The sequence below is a fragment of the Vulpes vulpes genome, chromosome 15 (genome assembly GCF_048418805.1).
Source record: "Vulpes vulpes isolate BD-2025 chromosome 15, VulVul3, whole genome shotgun sequence".
Classification (NCBI taxonomy): Eukaryota; Metazoa; Chordata; class Mammalia; order Carnivora; family Canidae; genus Vulpes; species Vulpes vulpes.
In genome coordinates this window covers 1,611,542-1,628,330 of record NC_132794.1, presented here as the reverse complement: position 1 = coordinate 1,628,330, position 16,789 = coordinate 1,611,542, and the positions used below count along the sequence as shown (strand labels likewise).

The 16,789-nt window shown below is 49.8% G+C and overlaps 1 protein-coding gene across 5 annotated transcripts in view; it reads right to left on the bottom strand.

The window, feature by feature from the left end:
• UBE2G2 (ubiquitin conjugating enzyme E2 G2) overlaps positions 1–16,789 on the bottom strand; it is a 38,408-nt gene that overhangs the window by 3,582 nt on the left and 18,037 nt on the right. For 4 of the 5 annotated variants that reach the window (XM_072739047.1, XM_025985504.2, XM_072739048.1 and 1 more), the window contains exons 2-5: positions 14,989–15,024; positions 14,852–14,897; positions 4,142–4,260; positions 1,018–1,158 (exon numbers count right to left, since the gene is read on the bottom strand). In XM_072739047.1, coding sequence (XP_072595148.1) covers positions 1,018–1,158; positions 4,142–4,260; positions 14,852–14,897; positions 14,989–15,024 — 342 coding nt within the window. The remainder of the gene's footprint in view (positions 1–1,017; positions 1,159–4,141; positions 4,261–14,851; positions 14,898–14,988; positions 15,025–16,789) is intronic. The other variant, XM_072739050.1, reaches the window with a different exon arrangement.

Genomic DNA, 16,789 nt, shown 5'->3' with positions numbered 1-16,789 from the left:
TCATTTCTTCCGGGTTTTCTAGATCGTTCCTCCCTAGGCTCCTGTGAGGAGGCCTCTCCTTCCACATGCCCTTTCTCATCCTGTCTGCCCTGCCCCTCACCCACCGTCCTATGCAGACATGACCTCGCACCCTCACCACACCTGGCCTCGGCTGAGCAGCTCTTGAGGGTGGACAGCCCCCGAGGATGGACATTCCCACTCCTGCGCCTTTGGATTCCTGTCCCCAGAGACAGCAGCCCTCTACCCAGGCACTGAGGTCGGAAACCCGGGAGCCACCCTGCACATCGGTGAGCCCGAGTCTCCCAAGCACAGCCCTCCTCGCGGCCCACAGCCACCTCCCCGCCTGCTGGAAATCCTTTCCTCCCAGGCCAACAGGCACACGGCTGCAAGGCCTGGCATCCCCACCGGGACTCGGGCTCCAGGTGAGCACACTTCTGCAGGGCTCCCCTGCCCCCAGCTGGGCCCGAGCCAGAACCAGTGCTGGCAGGACTCCCACGAGAGCCAGATGCCTCACCCCAAATGCCTCTTGCTCCCCCTTACCTTGTTATCTCCTCCATGCTCTAAACTCATCCCAGACAAACCCGCCCGACAGCCCCTGTGTGTGTCTCCATCTCAGGATGTATGGGTGACGGGCAACCACAGGTGGATGTGGAAAGTCCCTTCAGAAAGCGGGCCTTAAAGTTGGGGTCTAGGGCACCCTGAGCCTTGAAACTCCAGGACCCAGCATCTGCGACACAGCAGGTGCCCCAATCAACACCCACGCCACGGTCGCTATGCCTGAGGCCTGGAGCCCGGTTAATTGTGGTCAACATACAACACATACAACATGAAGCTGTAATTATGAAGTGTGCTTACACTTGGAAAAGCACATACAAACAATTCAACGAAAAAGTAGCAAACAGCATATGTAAATAAACCACGACCAGAAATGAATTATGAAGAACCACAGGAGGACGGAGACGCAGCCACTGTGCGGCCTGCCTGCCGCGGCACGGCCCGGCGGCCTCGGGACATTACCTGCCAGCATGCTCACCACCGACAGCAGGATCTTCTCCACGCTCTGCACGGGGCTCCACCTCTCGGCGCTGCTCTCGTAGCCCATGGGGTCGTCGCCCGGGGCGTGAAGGATGGAAATGCAGACTCTGCCATCGGGGTAGACTGCAGGGGTCAGAACACAGCAGGTGAGCCCAGGGAACGAGTCCGGGGGCCCCACGCTGGGCCGGGCCCACCACGGGAAGGGGGTAAATGGTGCAGACACAGAAAGCAAGCTGTTTGCACGGCTGGAGCAGAGCCCGAGGCCCTGAGCGCCACGCTCACTCCCACACGGCCAGGTGGGCCACTCGCTCACTGACTGGGCTCTAGGCCCATCTGTCTGGTCCCAGGCACCCCAGATGGTTCTACCTTCACAGGGATTTTATTTTTTTTACACACTATACCTAAAGGCACTAAATAAAATGGTTACCTGACAGTGAAATATTTCAGCAAAATAACTCATAAGTACTAAGATCACTCAAAATAATTTCCACAACGGTTTCTGAGATTTTCCTAATTCCACCATGAAAACCTGGAACTGGACTGTGCAACTACATCCACGGCACCAGGAAGAAGGCAACAGGGATGATTTAAACATCAAGGAGGAAGGTGCCCTGACTTTCCCGGGGACAGTCGGCCCCCCGTGCCTCTGGAGGTCGGCCGTGTCCAATCTAACCCACCCCAGCACGCAGCATCAGGAACCAGACCCCCGCGGTATGGGTAGAGAAAAATGCGTTTCAATTCGCGGTGTGCGCTCAGTCCTGTCGGGGACACAGCAGCACCGGTCACTTCTCTTTTACACAGGCAGATCCTCAGATGGTTCGGTGTGTGCTGAGGACAGAGTCAACTATAAAACTGTAAGACCAGTGAGCTACAATGATAGAAACAATCGACAATTTAGAATAAATTTACATAATTCCCCTTCACTCACGAGCTCAGAACCCCACGACCACTGAGGAAGCTGAGTGGCTCTACGGGCCTCTCTGGTGTCCCGTTCCTTGCTCTTCCGTCCACCCCATCCAGCAGTTTCTGCTCTCTGGCTACCCAGAACCTGTGCGACTTCTCGCAGAAGGAACGTGTGTGAGTCTGTCGTGGACGGCAGGACGCCCGAGGGGCCTGGGCATCCTCGGTTTGCACAGTCTCTCTGCCATGAGGGTTCCAACTTCGGTGGCACCCGAGGAACACACAGAAGCAGCTGTAGCCCTGCCCCCTCCTGTCTCACGGGGTGTCTCAGTTTCATGACCCAAGCCTCCCTCTAACTCCCCCGCCAACCCCTCCCTTGTCAATGCCCGAGCTTGTTTCCACGCTGCTGGCCCCTCTCTCCGCAGGCCCACCACGTTGGTGTCCGTCCTGCAATCTGCCCCCTACACCACAGCCAGTGACCCTTCAAAGACCACACTGGCCATGCTACTCCCTCCCGCTCTCCGACTCCCTCAGTGGATCTCCACTGCCCCTGGCACAAATACCAAAATCCTTCTTACTGACCAACTTGAACTGGTCCGTCCCCTTTGCTCCTTACATGGGGCCTCTGCATGTGCTAGACCCTCCCCACCTCACAGATCACTGGGTGACTCCTACTGCTCTTCCTGCAGACCCTGAGCTCAACCACCACCTCCACAGGGCACCCCCCTGGCCTCCCGGTATGGTTTTACATTTATCTGTGTTTTTCCATCCACATCTATCCCTGCCTCAGACTGGGAGCTCCTGATGGTCCAAGCCCCTACCTTTTATTATCTGTTCACCCTTTATCCAGCAAGTCTCTGCAAATGTGAATTTTTTTTTTTAAGTATTTATGGATTGACCGATTTTTATGATATTGCTGAGCCTACTAAGTAGTTCTCAAAAATAATTTTTACAAAATAAAAATAACATATCCACTTACAATAAGGCCAAATTTCAAAGCTACTTGTATCAATTATTTTAACATGAAAAACGTCATTGCTCTTCTGGGTACACGATCGAATCATCAGTTTGCGGCCACACTGGTATCTGACAGCATGTCACAGGCGCTCTTCTCAAGAATGTGCTTATCTTCGATACAATCTCATTATTTTGTAATTGCCTGCAATCCTCTTTATAGCCACATTTTACAATCAATTTAAAATTGTTAACTTTTTCAATTAACTCTATCGTAACATATTTTTAAACTCTGCCTGACAGAAAATCCTAAACACAGGCCAAAGTCATCCCAGTATGATGGACGCCCGCCCACACGCTCGCACCACCCAACCTCGACCGCCATCACCTCACGGCCAGCCTTCTCGAGAGGAGGGTTTCTAAGCACCTACCGTGCATACATAACTGCGTTCAAAACGGTCCCCCTGAGGAGCAAACTGCTCACACGTAACATCAGCGGGACACAAGAAGTTCCAAACAAGGGTTTGGACAGCAAGTTTCTTCCTTTCTTATAAGGAAGAAATAACCACAGCCATTCAGGAATTCCAATCCCTACTACTAGATAGACACTCTGCTAACTTAAGTCCAGTAAATTTATTTAATGACCTTATTTTCCCCTTTAAAATACATGTTTATTTTAGAAAAAAGATTTAGAGACAGAAAAAAGATCCCATTATTGAAAAAGATCACTTCCAACATTTTTGTGCTACGTTTACAGTTATATACATTACATGTGAATTTTTTTTGAAAAAAGTAAATTGTAACAAGTGTGATTAAACGTAAGCTGCTTTTCAATCATTTGATATAGAACAAGTGTCATTCTGTATTATTAAATATCACTCTAGAGCATTTGAAATATCTAAGCAGCATTCTAACGTATGGTCTAGTGCAGCTTAGTTAACCGATGCCCTGTGGGGGAAAACCTAGGTTGCTCTGAGTGGTCCCCACTGTTAACCACACCGCCGGAGGCTGGCGGAGGCTGGCAAAGCGCTCTACCCACCCGCTGGAAGGAGGAGCGGACAGGTCAGATGGCACTTTCCTTCATTTACGTTACACTGTCCTTCAACTGACGTCAACACCACCAGGACCAAGTGGCTACAGGTCAAAACACAGATAACTTGTTCCATGTCCTACATCACTGACAGCACCTGTCACCCACACGCAACCCCGAGCCTCGCCTGGTGCTATGGAAACCACTCCCCAGAGCACTTACTGTTGGGATGGAACATCTCGCAGGTAAATCTCATCTTTGGGGGACTTAATGGGTAATCCAGCGGGAAGCTGAGAACGGCAGGAAAGACACCGAACTCAAAGCAGGTGTCCTCTGGGCCCCTAGGAGACAGAAACACTCAAGTCAAGTGGTTTTCCATGTCCAGCCCACTGCAGGAAGGAGCTAGGAAATTTCTACTGCTTTACAAATGCACATGAAAGGATTGTGTAAATAACCCTGATGCACTGGCACTTTTTTCTGAATGGGAAAGTAACATCTCATCATCCCATCCCAATCTGGTTTAAGTCTTAGGTACAAGCACAAACATGGAATTACAGGCACAGGTTTTGCATTAATAAAGAACTAATAGCAATGTTGTGAGACCCAAGGGATTTTGTTTTCTGTACGTGTGCTATAATTGCACTTTAAGATAAAGATATAAATTATGCACATGTTACAGCACGACTATTGGATTAAATGAAGGGGTAAGAGTTACTATTTGAAAGGCTATTTTTAATTTTTACATGTGCCTAAGAAATGGTTTTGTAACCTTCAAGAAACAGATAGACAGCACACGTGTGATCACGGACTACGGCTCCCGCACAAGGCCAGGCGTGCCACACGCATCAGAGCTGCCAGCCCGGCCTGCAGAGCCGTGCCACATGCCACAGCCCGTGCCAGCGCGGTCACCTGAACACACAGTCACCGGGCACCTGCATGCCCGTCTGCCCGGGCTTACCTCCTCATCACACGGAGAGAGGCAGAAACGGACTGAACCACTTCTAAGTCCTGTCAAACTTTAAAATGTACACGTAAATCAACACTATCCTGAGCCACGTGTGAGACACAAAGGCAGCAGAGAGGAAGAGCCCCCAGCTCAGGAGGGAAAGATTCCTCCCTCACAAACCTCACTTGCGAATGTGCAAGAGTCGTTGCCTGTATAAGTCTTCAGAAAACGGAAGACTCCAAGACAGTGGCAGCTACCACCATCTCTGCGCGAGCGGAGAGGTCCCTTTACAAAGGCCTGTCTCTCCAAGCCACGGCCAGTGTTAGCTCTACGACGCGCGGCAGCAGGAGACCCAGGCCCAGCCACTGCAGGAGCAGCTCAGCCCGGCAGACGTGCCGCCTTCTAAAACGAATACAAGGTAAGGCACAGGAAAAAAAAATTACTGAAGTATATTTATTACAAAACAACTTTCACTTTTTGAAAATCATTATGGTTCAGGGATGCCTGGGTGGCTCAGTGGTCGAGTCTGCCTCCGGCCTAGGGCATGACCCCAGGGGTCCTGGGACCGAGTCCTGCATCGGGCTCTCCACAGGGGGCCTGCTTCTCCCTCTGCCTGGGTCTCTGCGTCTTTCTCTGTGTCTCTTGTGAATAAACAAAAAATCTTAAAAAATATATTATGATTCAATAATAACATAAACTTGCAAAACAATATAAACAATGTTTATTTCCACAATAAAAGGAATATAAAAACTTCAAAAAGAAACTGAACAGAGGCTTTCCTATCACTTGGTGTGGATGCTCAGGCCTTCGATGGCACCAGTGCAGTGGAGGCCAGGACTGCGTCCCGGCAGAAAGGGGGATGGGCCGCAGTAAAACAGTCAAAATGAGAACAAGGCGAGAAGTGTTTCGGGAGCCAATTTTTTTCTTCTATTTAAGAGACCGACCTTGATTCTGAAAACTGTGTGCTTGCTACTTTGGGGAAAAACCACAGTGAATAGCTACTCTGTGTTGGAGGGGTGAGTGTCACAACACCGCCCGGAGCCTTGGCAGGAAACCAGGACAGGGAAAGCCACATGAAGAGGTACAAGCGTGGGGCCAGGCTGACTCTGGTGCCGGGCAGGGCATCCGTCCCAGAGAAGGGGCTGCAGGCGGCACAGAGCACCAGTGCCACCACCGCCACCAGCTGGCTGCCGGACCGGGCCGTCCGAGGCCTGCTCTGCGCTTCCTGGACGACTGTCCTGGACGCCTCTTCCTCTGCACACAGACCCAGCACAGACTGAAGATGAGAGATTTATGATCATCCCACTCCTCTTCCAGTAGAGGAGCTCCGGGCAGATGATAAATGCCACCCTGTTCAAGGTCCTCCGGCCCCTGATAAAAGGCGTCTCTGGAAGTGCTGCCCTCATGTCACTGTTAGCAAAGTCGAAGTACAGTGATGACAGGCGCAGCTGACGTCCTAAGGCGGTACAGGAGTTAGGAGCCCAACCCGGTTCAAACTGCTAACTCCGAAGGCTGGGCAAACAGGCAGTGTCTCCGAAAGCAACCCTGGCGTATGTCGGGAGCGCTTGCCAATGCCTCCGTATTCCTGGCACGGTCCCGGCAAGGGAGAACAAAAGGTCTGGTAGTGTTCTGGAATGAGCCAAATGGTATTTGCTCAACACTCTGATAACAGTTCTTTGTTTCTCATAATAGGGCTTTCTTTAACATAAAAAAAAAAAAAAATCCACTGGGTCGTCCATAGCCTGGGAAGCATGATCAAACATTTCCTCAAGTGCTCCCGCATCTTAGGTATCAAAGCTCTTTTCAAATGCCCTCGCTGGCTACTGGTGTGAACCGAGGGTTTCCTCCCCCGGAGGCCCCGCGGGCGGCCGAGCCTGCAGACTCGGGGCAGCTCCGGAACCAGGACCGAGAGGCATAATCGGCGTCATCTTGGGACGAGTGTTGGTGCCACGCTCCAGACAGCCTCACCGCCCTGTCACGAAACGCCTCATCTCAAAAATAAAGGTACAAGAAGGGAAAATTACAGGAAAAACAAAGTACAAGAAGGAAGGAAACAAATTTACTGAAAACAAATGTAAATTCTTCAAAGCCTGCACATCACTGTCCGTCTACTCCCTGAACTCTCGGCCCGCAGAGCCCGACGGAGCTGAGGACAGGGGGGTGGGGGGGCGGCTGCGGGCTGGGCAGGGAAGCCCGCGTCCGCCCTTCCCTCCGACGGCCGAGCACCACCCAGGGGACGCCCGGGGTCGAGAGCTGCCCACCCAGGGTCGCGCCCGCCGCAGGACCCGAGAAAACCCGGAGAGGTGCTCAGTTAAGCGAAGCGGCGACCCTCCCCGCTGCGTCCTTGGCGTGGCTCCGGGACAGCGGCCGGGGGGCGGAGGGCGGCCTGGACGGGAGCCACCTGCCCGGCACTCGGCCGGCACGTGGACACCAGGTCTCAAACCCGCCTGGGACGAGGGTCTTGGCCATGGGGACCAAGCGGGCTTACTCTCCAGTCACACCCCCACGGCTGCGACGGAGGGGCCTGCTGCTCGGTGGCACCCCCTGCCAGGGCCGGGGCCCCACGGAGCACCCCGCGGGGGCCAGGAGGGCATCTGCTGCCAGCACAGGCGTCACCTCCCTGCACCCGGCGCCCAGGCTCAGGGAAAGCGGCTCACCAGCATCCCAGCTCACCCGCATGGCACCACCCCTCACGGCACCCCCGGCTCACTAGCACCCCCGCTTGCACGGCCCCCCCAATGCTGGGGTGCTCTGGAAGGGAGAGCACTGTGGCTCTGCCCTGCGCTCCTGGCCTGGGATCCCTCCAGCTGCTGGGCTTCACCCCCAACAGGGACAAAAGGAGCAGCACGAGGGCCCCAGGCCCCTCTGGGTGGGGGTACCGGGAACCCACAGCCCCGCAGGAAAGGCGGCTCGGGCTCTAGGAGGCGAGGAGCAGGGGGGCTCCGCTGGGACAGAGTGGGGGGCTCGGCAGATGCAGCCCGACAGTGGTTCGTGACCTTGTCTCGTCGCCCTCCGCCAAGGGAGAGCTCAGCAGGAGCAAACACAGGCTTTCTTCTGTGTCACCTGCCCGGACTGAAGCTGTTCAAAAGGAGGCTGCAGGCGGTCTCTAAGGTGGGGACTTGGTGCTCCAGACACGTCTGAGAACCTGAAATCCACCGTATCCGACCTACAGTTAGAGCGGACTAAGTCAGTCTACCGTCCAGGAACTTCATAGTCAGTCCTGACAGACAACAACTCTTACGACCTAAACTGGCTTGAACCAGAAAAGTCTGTTGGAAAACACTCAAATACATGAAGTATATAAAATAAAAACAGAATACTCCCCCTCTCCGCCTCCTCCAGCATCGCCTCCCCAAGGCAGACACAGTAAGTATGGTCACTCTCCAAGCTTGTCTCTCTGTGCATAAATTCACATCTTTGTCTCCAAAACTGGGTTTTCTCAAATTAAAAATGTATCATGGCACTGCTGACGGGAATTTGAAAAGACCCAACAAAGTGGAGAGACGTGCCAGGCACTCAAGACTGTGCAGACGCCCACAGTCCTCAAAGTGACCAGGGACTCCACATAATCCCCGTGGAAAACCCAGCTGGCTTCTCTGCAGAAACCGACACGCTGACCCTCAAATTCAGATGGAAATGCCAAGGACCCACGAAGGGGCAAAACAATCTTGAGAAAGGAGAACAAAATGGAGGACTCACTTTCCAGTTCCAAACCATCCTATAAAGCTACAGGAACGAGGACTGTGTGGCAGTGGGGGCAGCACAGGCCCAGATCAATGGGACCGAATTCAGAGCCCAAACATACACCCCTACGTTTATGGTCAGTTGATTTTTGACAAAGGTGCCAAGGCAACTGGACAGCCACACACAAATGACATCGGACTCCTACTGGATGCCATATCCAAAATGGATCAAGAATGTAAAGGTAAATGTAAGAGAGCTACAAATATAAAACACAAAAGAAAATCTTTGCAACCTGGGGTTGTATGACACCAAAGCATGATCCATAAAAGAAAAAAACTGCTAAACTGCACCTCATCTAAATTAAAAACCTTTCAGCTTCAAAAGATCCCATTAAGAAAATGAAAAAGGGGGGCAGCCCGGGTGGCTCAGTGGTTTAGCGCTGCCTTCAGCCCAGGATCCCGCGTGATCCGGGAGACCCGGGATTGAGTCCCATGTCGGGCTCCCTGCATGGGGCCTGCTGCTCCCTCTGCCTGTGTCTGTGCTTCTTTCTCTTTCTCTCTCTCTGAATAAATACATAAAAATCTTTAAAAAAAAAAAAAAAAGAAAGAAAGAAAATGAAAAAGGAAAGTCAGACTGCAAGAAAGTATCTGAAAATCGCATATCTGATAAAGGACTTGCATCCAAAATATATAAAGAATTCTTAGGACTCAATAAGACGACGACGACCCAATTAAAAAATGGGCACACGTTCTGAAGTTCACCAGACATATGCATGGCAGGTAAGCCTGTGGAAGGACGCTCGACATCATCAGTCATTAGGAAACCAACAGGCCCGTGCTGCTGCGAGGGGCTGTCGGGCAGCGAGGCGCTCGGCAGCCTCCCACGAGATGCGGGGACTGAGCTCCGCTACCGCCCGCTGCACCAGCCGCAACTGTCCCCTGACACCACCCGTGTCCTGGGGGGCGGGCAATGACATCACCCCAGTGACAACACTGGTCCAGGCCCATTGTCCCCATTTGCTTTCCTGCTCACGGGCACACGGCGGCTTCCCTTCCAGGCCAGATGCTGATTCTGTCGGAATTGCCGTGGCATTCCCACGCGGGACGGCACGGCGGACAATGATGTTTCCACTACCGCAGCAGCGCGGCCACAGGCCTCCTCCCGCACAGGGCTGCTGCCGGGCCCCCGGGCCCACGGGGGAGGAGACAGCTCTCAGCGCCACGGCTCCTGTCAGCAGGCGCGGCACCGCCAGGAGACACGCGGGACGGCCTTCCCCAGGGAGCAGGCCCGGCGGAGATGGAGGCCGCCCCGACCGTGACCTTTGCGTCTGGCCCCCAGGCTGAGCACCGACGGAGGGGGAGCACAGCCCGGGGCTCCTCGTACCCGCGGCTGCGCCAGGTGGGGGAGTAGCGAAGGGTCCCCAAGCACCGGGAGGGAAGGGAAGCTCCTCGTTTTGCCAGAGCCTCTGGCCTGGAGGGGACAGCGGCTAGGCGGTGGCTCAGGCAGGGAGATCACTAAGGCCAGCTGCTCCAAGAACGCTGGGGGAGGACAGAACCGGGCCGCACGATCCCAGAGGCCTTTGCACCTTTTCCAGCCACGACGACAGACAGCCGGCCTGCGGCACCGAGCTCCCTGTTCTTACGGAAGCCTCCAACCGTGTGCAGGCAAGGACCTCAGCTCCCCACCCACAGTCCAGGGCAACAAGGTCGCACAGGCCACAGACTCGACCTGAAGAGGCGGACTGTGATGCCACTTGTCTAAAAGGATGATGATCTCCACTGGGTGTTATTCTGTATGTTGGCAAATTGAACACCAATAAAAAATAAATTTATTATTCAAAAAAAAAGGATGATGATCCCAACAAGTGAAGCGTGGCTGGCCCAAGCATGAAGCCATGCCGGCCACACGGCCCCAAGGCCCTCATCTCTTCGACTGATGGGAAGCCCCGGCCCTCTTCCTGGCCATACGCTCAAACTCCACCATAAGCTCAGCCGACAGCATCAGAGCCACCTTCTACTTTTTTTTTTTAACTGATTTTTTTTTTTGAGGGGAATGATTAATTTTTTTTTAATTTTTATTTATTTCTGATAGTCACAGAGAGAGAGAGAGAGGCAGAGACACAGGCAGAGGGAGAAGCAGGCTCCATGCACCGGGAGCCCGACGTGGGATTCGATCCCAGGTCTCCAGGATCACGCCCTGGGCCAAAGGCAGGCGCCAAACCGCTGCGCCACCCAGGGATCCCTGATTTTTAAAGTTTTTATTTAAGCGCTCTCTACACTCACATGGGGCTTGAACTCACAACCCCAAGGTCAAGAGTTGCACGCTCTTCTGAGCCAGCCAGGTACACCGGAGTTGCCTTCTACTTTTCATCAGGGAAGAGGCTGTGGCAATTTTATTCTTTCGTTCTCCTCTTGTTCATTAATTTGCTGTGTTCCCATCATACACCCTCGACCTCGTTCTCACGGGGAGATGTGGGGTCACCTGGGACACACCTGCATCCTCAGGCAAGAGGCACTCAGTACCTGCAGCCCAAGCACCTGAAAAGATGTTTTCCTTACGGCACAGCCAAGAAGAGATGGAGGCCCCACGGGTTAGCAGTGCTCTGAACGTGGCAGCACTGCGCCTCCCAGGAAATGAGGCAAGCATAGTCTCAGAAACACCAGTACGGAGGACACTCCGGAGACAATTAAAGAATAAAAAAGAGAGAAAGAAAACCTATCAGTAAGGAATAAAACTCAGCCAGCTGTCTGCCAAAATAGCAGCGTGAGACCGATCAATGGGAGGACAGTTAATTCCTTAATAGACGTTTTAAGAACATTTGTAAACGGCCTCTTGTTTGTAAAAGGGTCTGGAACGGGACCAAGACCCACAGGCTCACCAAACCCCGAGGCAGGGGAACTCCATACTAATGCAAAAGCCTTCTTCAAATGTAAGAGCACTGAAAAAACTCTTATTACTTTTTTTTAATTGAGGCATAATTGACACACAACATTACGTTTCAGGTGTACGGCGTAAGGATTCACTACAGTCAACCTAGTGAACATTCATTATGTACAAAGTTACAAACTTCTTGTGATGGGAACCTGTTAGATTTACTGTCTTGAAGACTCAAATACCTACTACAACGCTACTGACCATACTAACCATGCCGTCCGTTCCTTTCCCCAGACAGATTTATTCTCTCACTGGAAGTCTGTACCTTTTGTCCTGCTTCACCCTTTTCACTCACCCCCAGCACCTCTGGCAACCATCAATCTGTTCTCTGTATGAATTTGGGGTTGTTTTTTTGTTTGTTTTTTAGATTCTACCTATAAGTGAGATCGCATGGTATTTATCTTTCTCTGAATTATTTCACTTAGCATAATATCCTCAAGGTCCATCCAGTTTTCACAAATGGCAAGATTTCATCTTTTATAGGTGTTACTCGTGTGTGTGCACACGTACATGTGTATACACACTCTACCTTTTTTTATCCATTCATCCATTGGTAGAGAGCAACTCAGGTTGCTTCCATGTCTTGGCTGCTATAAGTAATGCTGCAGTGAACATAGGACTCGCAGGTATCTTTGTGAATTGGTGTTTTCACTCTCTTTGGGGTAAATACCCAGAAGTGCAAATGCTGGGTGGTTCCTCAAGAAGCTATTTTTAGCTATTGAGGAACCTCCACACTGTTCTCAGGAGCAGCTGCACCAGCTTGCATTGTGCTTGAGGGATCCCCTTTCTCCACATCCTCTCCAACACTTGTTTCTTGTCTTTTTTTTTTTTTTTAAGATTTTATTTATTTATTCATGAGAGATGCACAGAGAGAGAGAGAGGCAGGCTCCATGCAGGGAACCCGATGCGGGACTCGATCCCGGGACCCCAGGATCACACCCTGAGCCGAAGGCAGGTGCTAAAGCACTGAACTACCCAGGCATCCCATGTTTCTTGTCTTTTGTGTCATATCCATGCTGACAGGTGTGAGGTGATGCCTCATTGTGGTTCTGATCTGCATTCCCCCAGTGATGAGTGATGGTGAGCACCTTCCCATGTACCTATTGGCCATGTGGATGTCTTCTTTAAAAAATGTCTATTCAGATCCTCTGCCCATTGTTTGTTTATTTTTTTGCTATTGAGTTATGTGAGTTCCTTTTATATTTTGGGTACTAAGCCCTCATCAGAGCTATGAATCACAAATATTTTCTCCCAATCAGTAGGTGGCCTTTTCATTATGTCCATGATTTCCTGTGCTATGCAGAAACTTCAGCTGACATCCTACTTGATTTCTGCTTTTGTTGCCTTTGCAACTAAGTATTAATGTGTGTTTTCAAAATATTGGTTTTAATTTTATAGTGTTCATCTAAAATTAGTAATAGTTACCCTAACAAGTTTAGTTAGCCTAACACTTTTTTAGAAACCATACGGGAAGGCTCACATGTCCCTTTAAAAGGCTTCTAAAAAAAAATTTTTTTTTTAAATAAATAAATACATTTTAAAAATAAAAAATAAAAATAAATAAAAAAATAAATAAAAGGCTTCTAAGTCTGCTGATGGACACAAGCCAGTATCTTGCAAATGGAAGCCCTGCCAGGGGCCCACTGACCTGTGCGCTCAAGCCTTCCAACAACCCATGTACTCTACCAGGCTGGCTGCCCAGGTGGCATGCACAGGCGCCTGCCTGAACACAGAGAGAATACATGGGGTTCAGAAAATGGAAAAAGGGGGTACAAATCAAGTTTATGTGATGGAATCTCTGCTTCCTAAAAAATAAAAGGATCTATGGCTGACACAGTGGACAATGCCATGTTCCATTAGACGTAGGACACTGCTGAGCAGGACTCACCATCCCACTGTATTGCTTTCAGAGACAAAAGATACAATAGCAGTTGAGACACAAATACAGATTGTAAAGACATCCTCATGCCAAAAATATTTAAACACACAGAAAATAATGGGCATCATAGGCTCAAGCAAGTAGAGTATTACAAATTATCAGGAGACATCATGCTTGCTGTATTTTCTCTGGATAGTATTTATTGATGATTTTAAAAATATTTTGCTTATCAAAAAAAACTTCATTTTCTCATTGATTTCCATGTATTAATCTAACCTCCACAGACAACATGTAGCAGCAATCTGTTTCTAAAACTTATAAAGCACTGAGGCTCCTGGCTGGTGGCTCAGGTGGCTGAGCGTCTGCCTTCAGCTCAGGTCCTGATCCTAGGGTCCTGGGATGGAGCCCTAGGTCTGGCTCTCTGCTCAGCGGGGAGTCTGCTTCTCCCTCTCTCTCTGCCACTCCCCAGCTCCTGCTCTCTCTCTCTCTCTCTCAAGTGAATAAATAAAATATTTTTCAACATAAAAATTAAAACACATAAAGCATTAAGAACTAATGAGATGTAGGCACTGGGCAGATTCACAAAGTGTGATGATGTCTGAAGTGCACGCTTGCCCTGGCCCCTCCCATACAGTGTTTCTCAAGCCAACAAAAATCCAATCCCAACACCTGCCAAATGATTGAACCATCGATTTTACTAATGAATAAAGTGGGAGACTGGGGATAAATTTCAACTTAATATATTTTAACTAACCACATCTGTTAAAAATATAGTAAGTCTACAGATGGCCAAAAACTGTACACCTAAAGTACAAGGAAGGCAAACAAAGAGCCTAGCTCATAGGACCATAGAACACTCTAGAATCAGGGGTCCATCTTGGCCCTTTCTAAGTAACATCACTAAAGTGCAGTATGAAATCCACTCCTGATCTTTGTACAACAGGGCCAGAAACCACACTGCTCGCCTCAGAACTAAGCCACATTCTGGGGTCAGGGGCAATGGGAGGCCAGATGAGGTGCCCAGAGAAAGAAGCAGCAGCAGAGGAGAAGCTCCACAGAAGGGGGGCGGGGGGAGTGCACATGGGGCGCAGGGCTGGAGGCTCACCCGCCAAACACACCCTCCCACACCCCAGCCCCTCATCCTAAGCGGCCTTTCCTCCTTAAAGCTTTGAGCTCTTAGGGACTTCTTGAAGTCAAAACCCCCGACACTGTCTGAAGCTCACCCTGCACAGCCACACAACATTCAAAACTTAATACTGTAAAACTCTACAAAAATGAAATCGACTAAACCTTTGACAGGCTCTAAGGAAACATTTCTCAGGATACACATCTGTGCTCTTTTCTGCTCTCAGACTAGCAGACTAAATTCAAGAGATGAGCAAAGTCTTTTTTCTCAATGGACACTTCTGAGCACAGCCCACTGCTAAACAGACTCAAAGGTCTGAAGTCCAGGAAAGTCTTGAAAACTAGTTACACAAAACTAACTTACATGATCAGTGCCTCCCACTCAAAAAAGTTCTCTTCATTCATGGGGCCTGCAGGGGGGGAAAAAAATCCACAATTAACTTGGAAGGCAACATTGGCGATTAGAAGTGGATTATACAGAGGTTAATTTCAGTGCCTTACCTGCCACAATTCCTTCTGGAGGATTCAGTGTTAATTCTATAAAATGAAAAAGTAAAACCATTATGAAATAGAATGAACATTAGGTTAGCCGTTTTAACAAAACTTTTAAAAGCATATAAAACTAAAAATTAGAGTACACATTAAAATTCTGTTTCCCCCAAAGTGCGTGCCCATCCCAGTTACATTTCTAACAAAGACTATATAAACTCTATACCAGCAAAAAGAATTTTTAAGGTATAAACCTTCTTGTTTTACAAATGAAGAAACAAAAGGGCTAATTATCAGGGACACCTGGGTGGCTCAGTGGTCTTGTGGCTGTCTTCGGCTCAGGGCTCAGCGTGTGATCCTGGAGTCCCACTCCCTGCGTGGAGCCTGCTTCTCCCTCTACCTGTGTCTCTGCCTCTCTGTCTCTCTCATGAATAAATAAATAAAATATTTTTTAAAAAAGGAGGTGGGGTAATTATCTTTCAAAAATACTCCTGCTAGTTACTTTGATTAAATTTCATAAATCAAACATAGTCTATTATTTTCCTAGTGAATGGTATTTCCCATCACTCTAAGAGGCGTCACAAGTTTTTCTGCTCATGAAGCAGTTCTTGGAGCTCAGATAGGCAGGCTGCTGGCCCCAGGACGGCTCCACCAAATCTGTGAGCCCCCTCGTGATGTTCCACGCTGTCAGATCTGAGCACTCCGTGTAAACAAGTAGGCAGCAGCATTTGGCAGCAATTTCCAAAGGTCAGGGGCTGTTGAAAGATGAGGCCCAGCCCTGCCACTAAGAAATGCCATTTCAAGTCCTGGCCTCCTCATCTTTTATATGGAAAGCTCTAAAATGAAACCAAAGCCACACAGAAATGTGGAAAAGCAAAGAACACAAGATGAAAACAGTCGAGGGCAAGAAGGGTGGCCACTGGGAGTGAGGAATCTGGCCACAGATGCACTTCCTATTGGGCCCGAGTGCTGACCACATCGCCAGTCTAGTAAGAACCAGATAAACAGAAGATAAACTAAACCAAAAACTGGTTCTTTGAAGGGACATAAAATTAATAAATCTTTGCCAAATAAACATAAGCCATAAGGCTCAGAAAAGAGGAAGTCAAACTGCCATTACACATAGGCGCTATGCGCACAAATGTACAAAGTCCAGAAGAATCAAGAGGTGTTGTAAGAAAAAGTGCCCACACTGCTGACTACGAGGTCCAGACATGTAACTGAACTGTGCTTCTATGTATGAGCAAGCTAGAAAAATCTTTAAAAGATGGCAATCGTAATGGGAAAATGTAGAAATAAGTTTTTAAAAGATGTCAGATCTGTAACATAGCAGAATTGTCAGAGCTTTAAAGACTAATCGGACCAAGTTCATGGGTCGAACCCTCAACATTATGAAGTTGTCAACCCTCTTCAAACCGAGTCTATAGATTCCGTACAACCTCAGCCAACATCCCAACAGGCCTTGTTCTTTGAGTGCGACAAGACAATTCTAAAAGATATACGAAAATGCAAACAAGTGAGCACAGCCAAGACACTCTAAGAAGAGTAAGTTGGGAACTCCACCTACGGGTATCAAGGCTTATTACTAAGCTCTGGTGAGGCCGTGTGACAGTGAGGAAGTGGGTCAAGCGGACCAAGGGACCAGGACGGAGAGTGTCCGGAAGCAGACCTGTGCAAACACAGCGGGAGCCCTGACCACCACGGGCCCCCTCCTCCTCGTTCCCTTAGTAGCCTTCCTCCAGCTGCCTCTCTTTAAGAACACTGTGCGCAGACCTGTAACGTACAAAGCATGCGCCGACTGCATACACGGTCA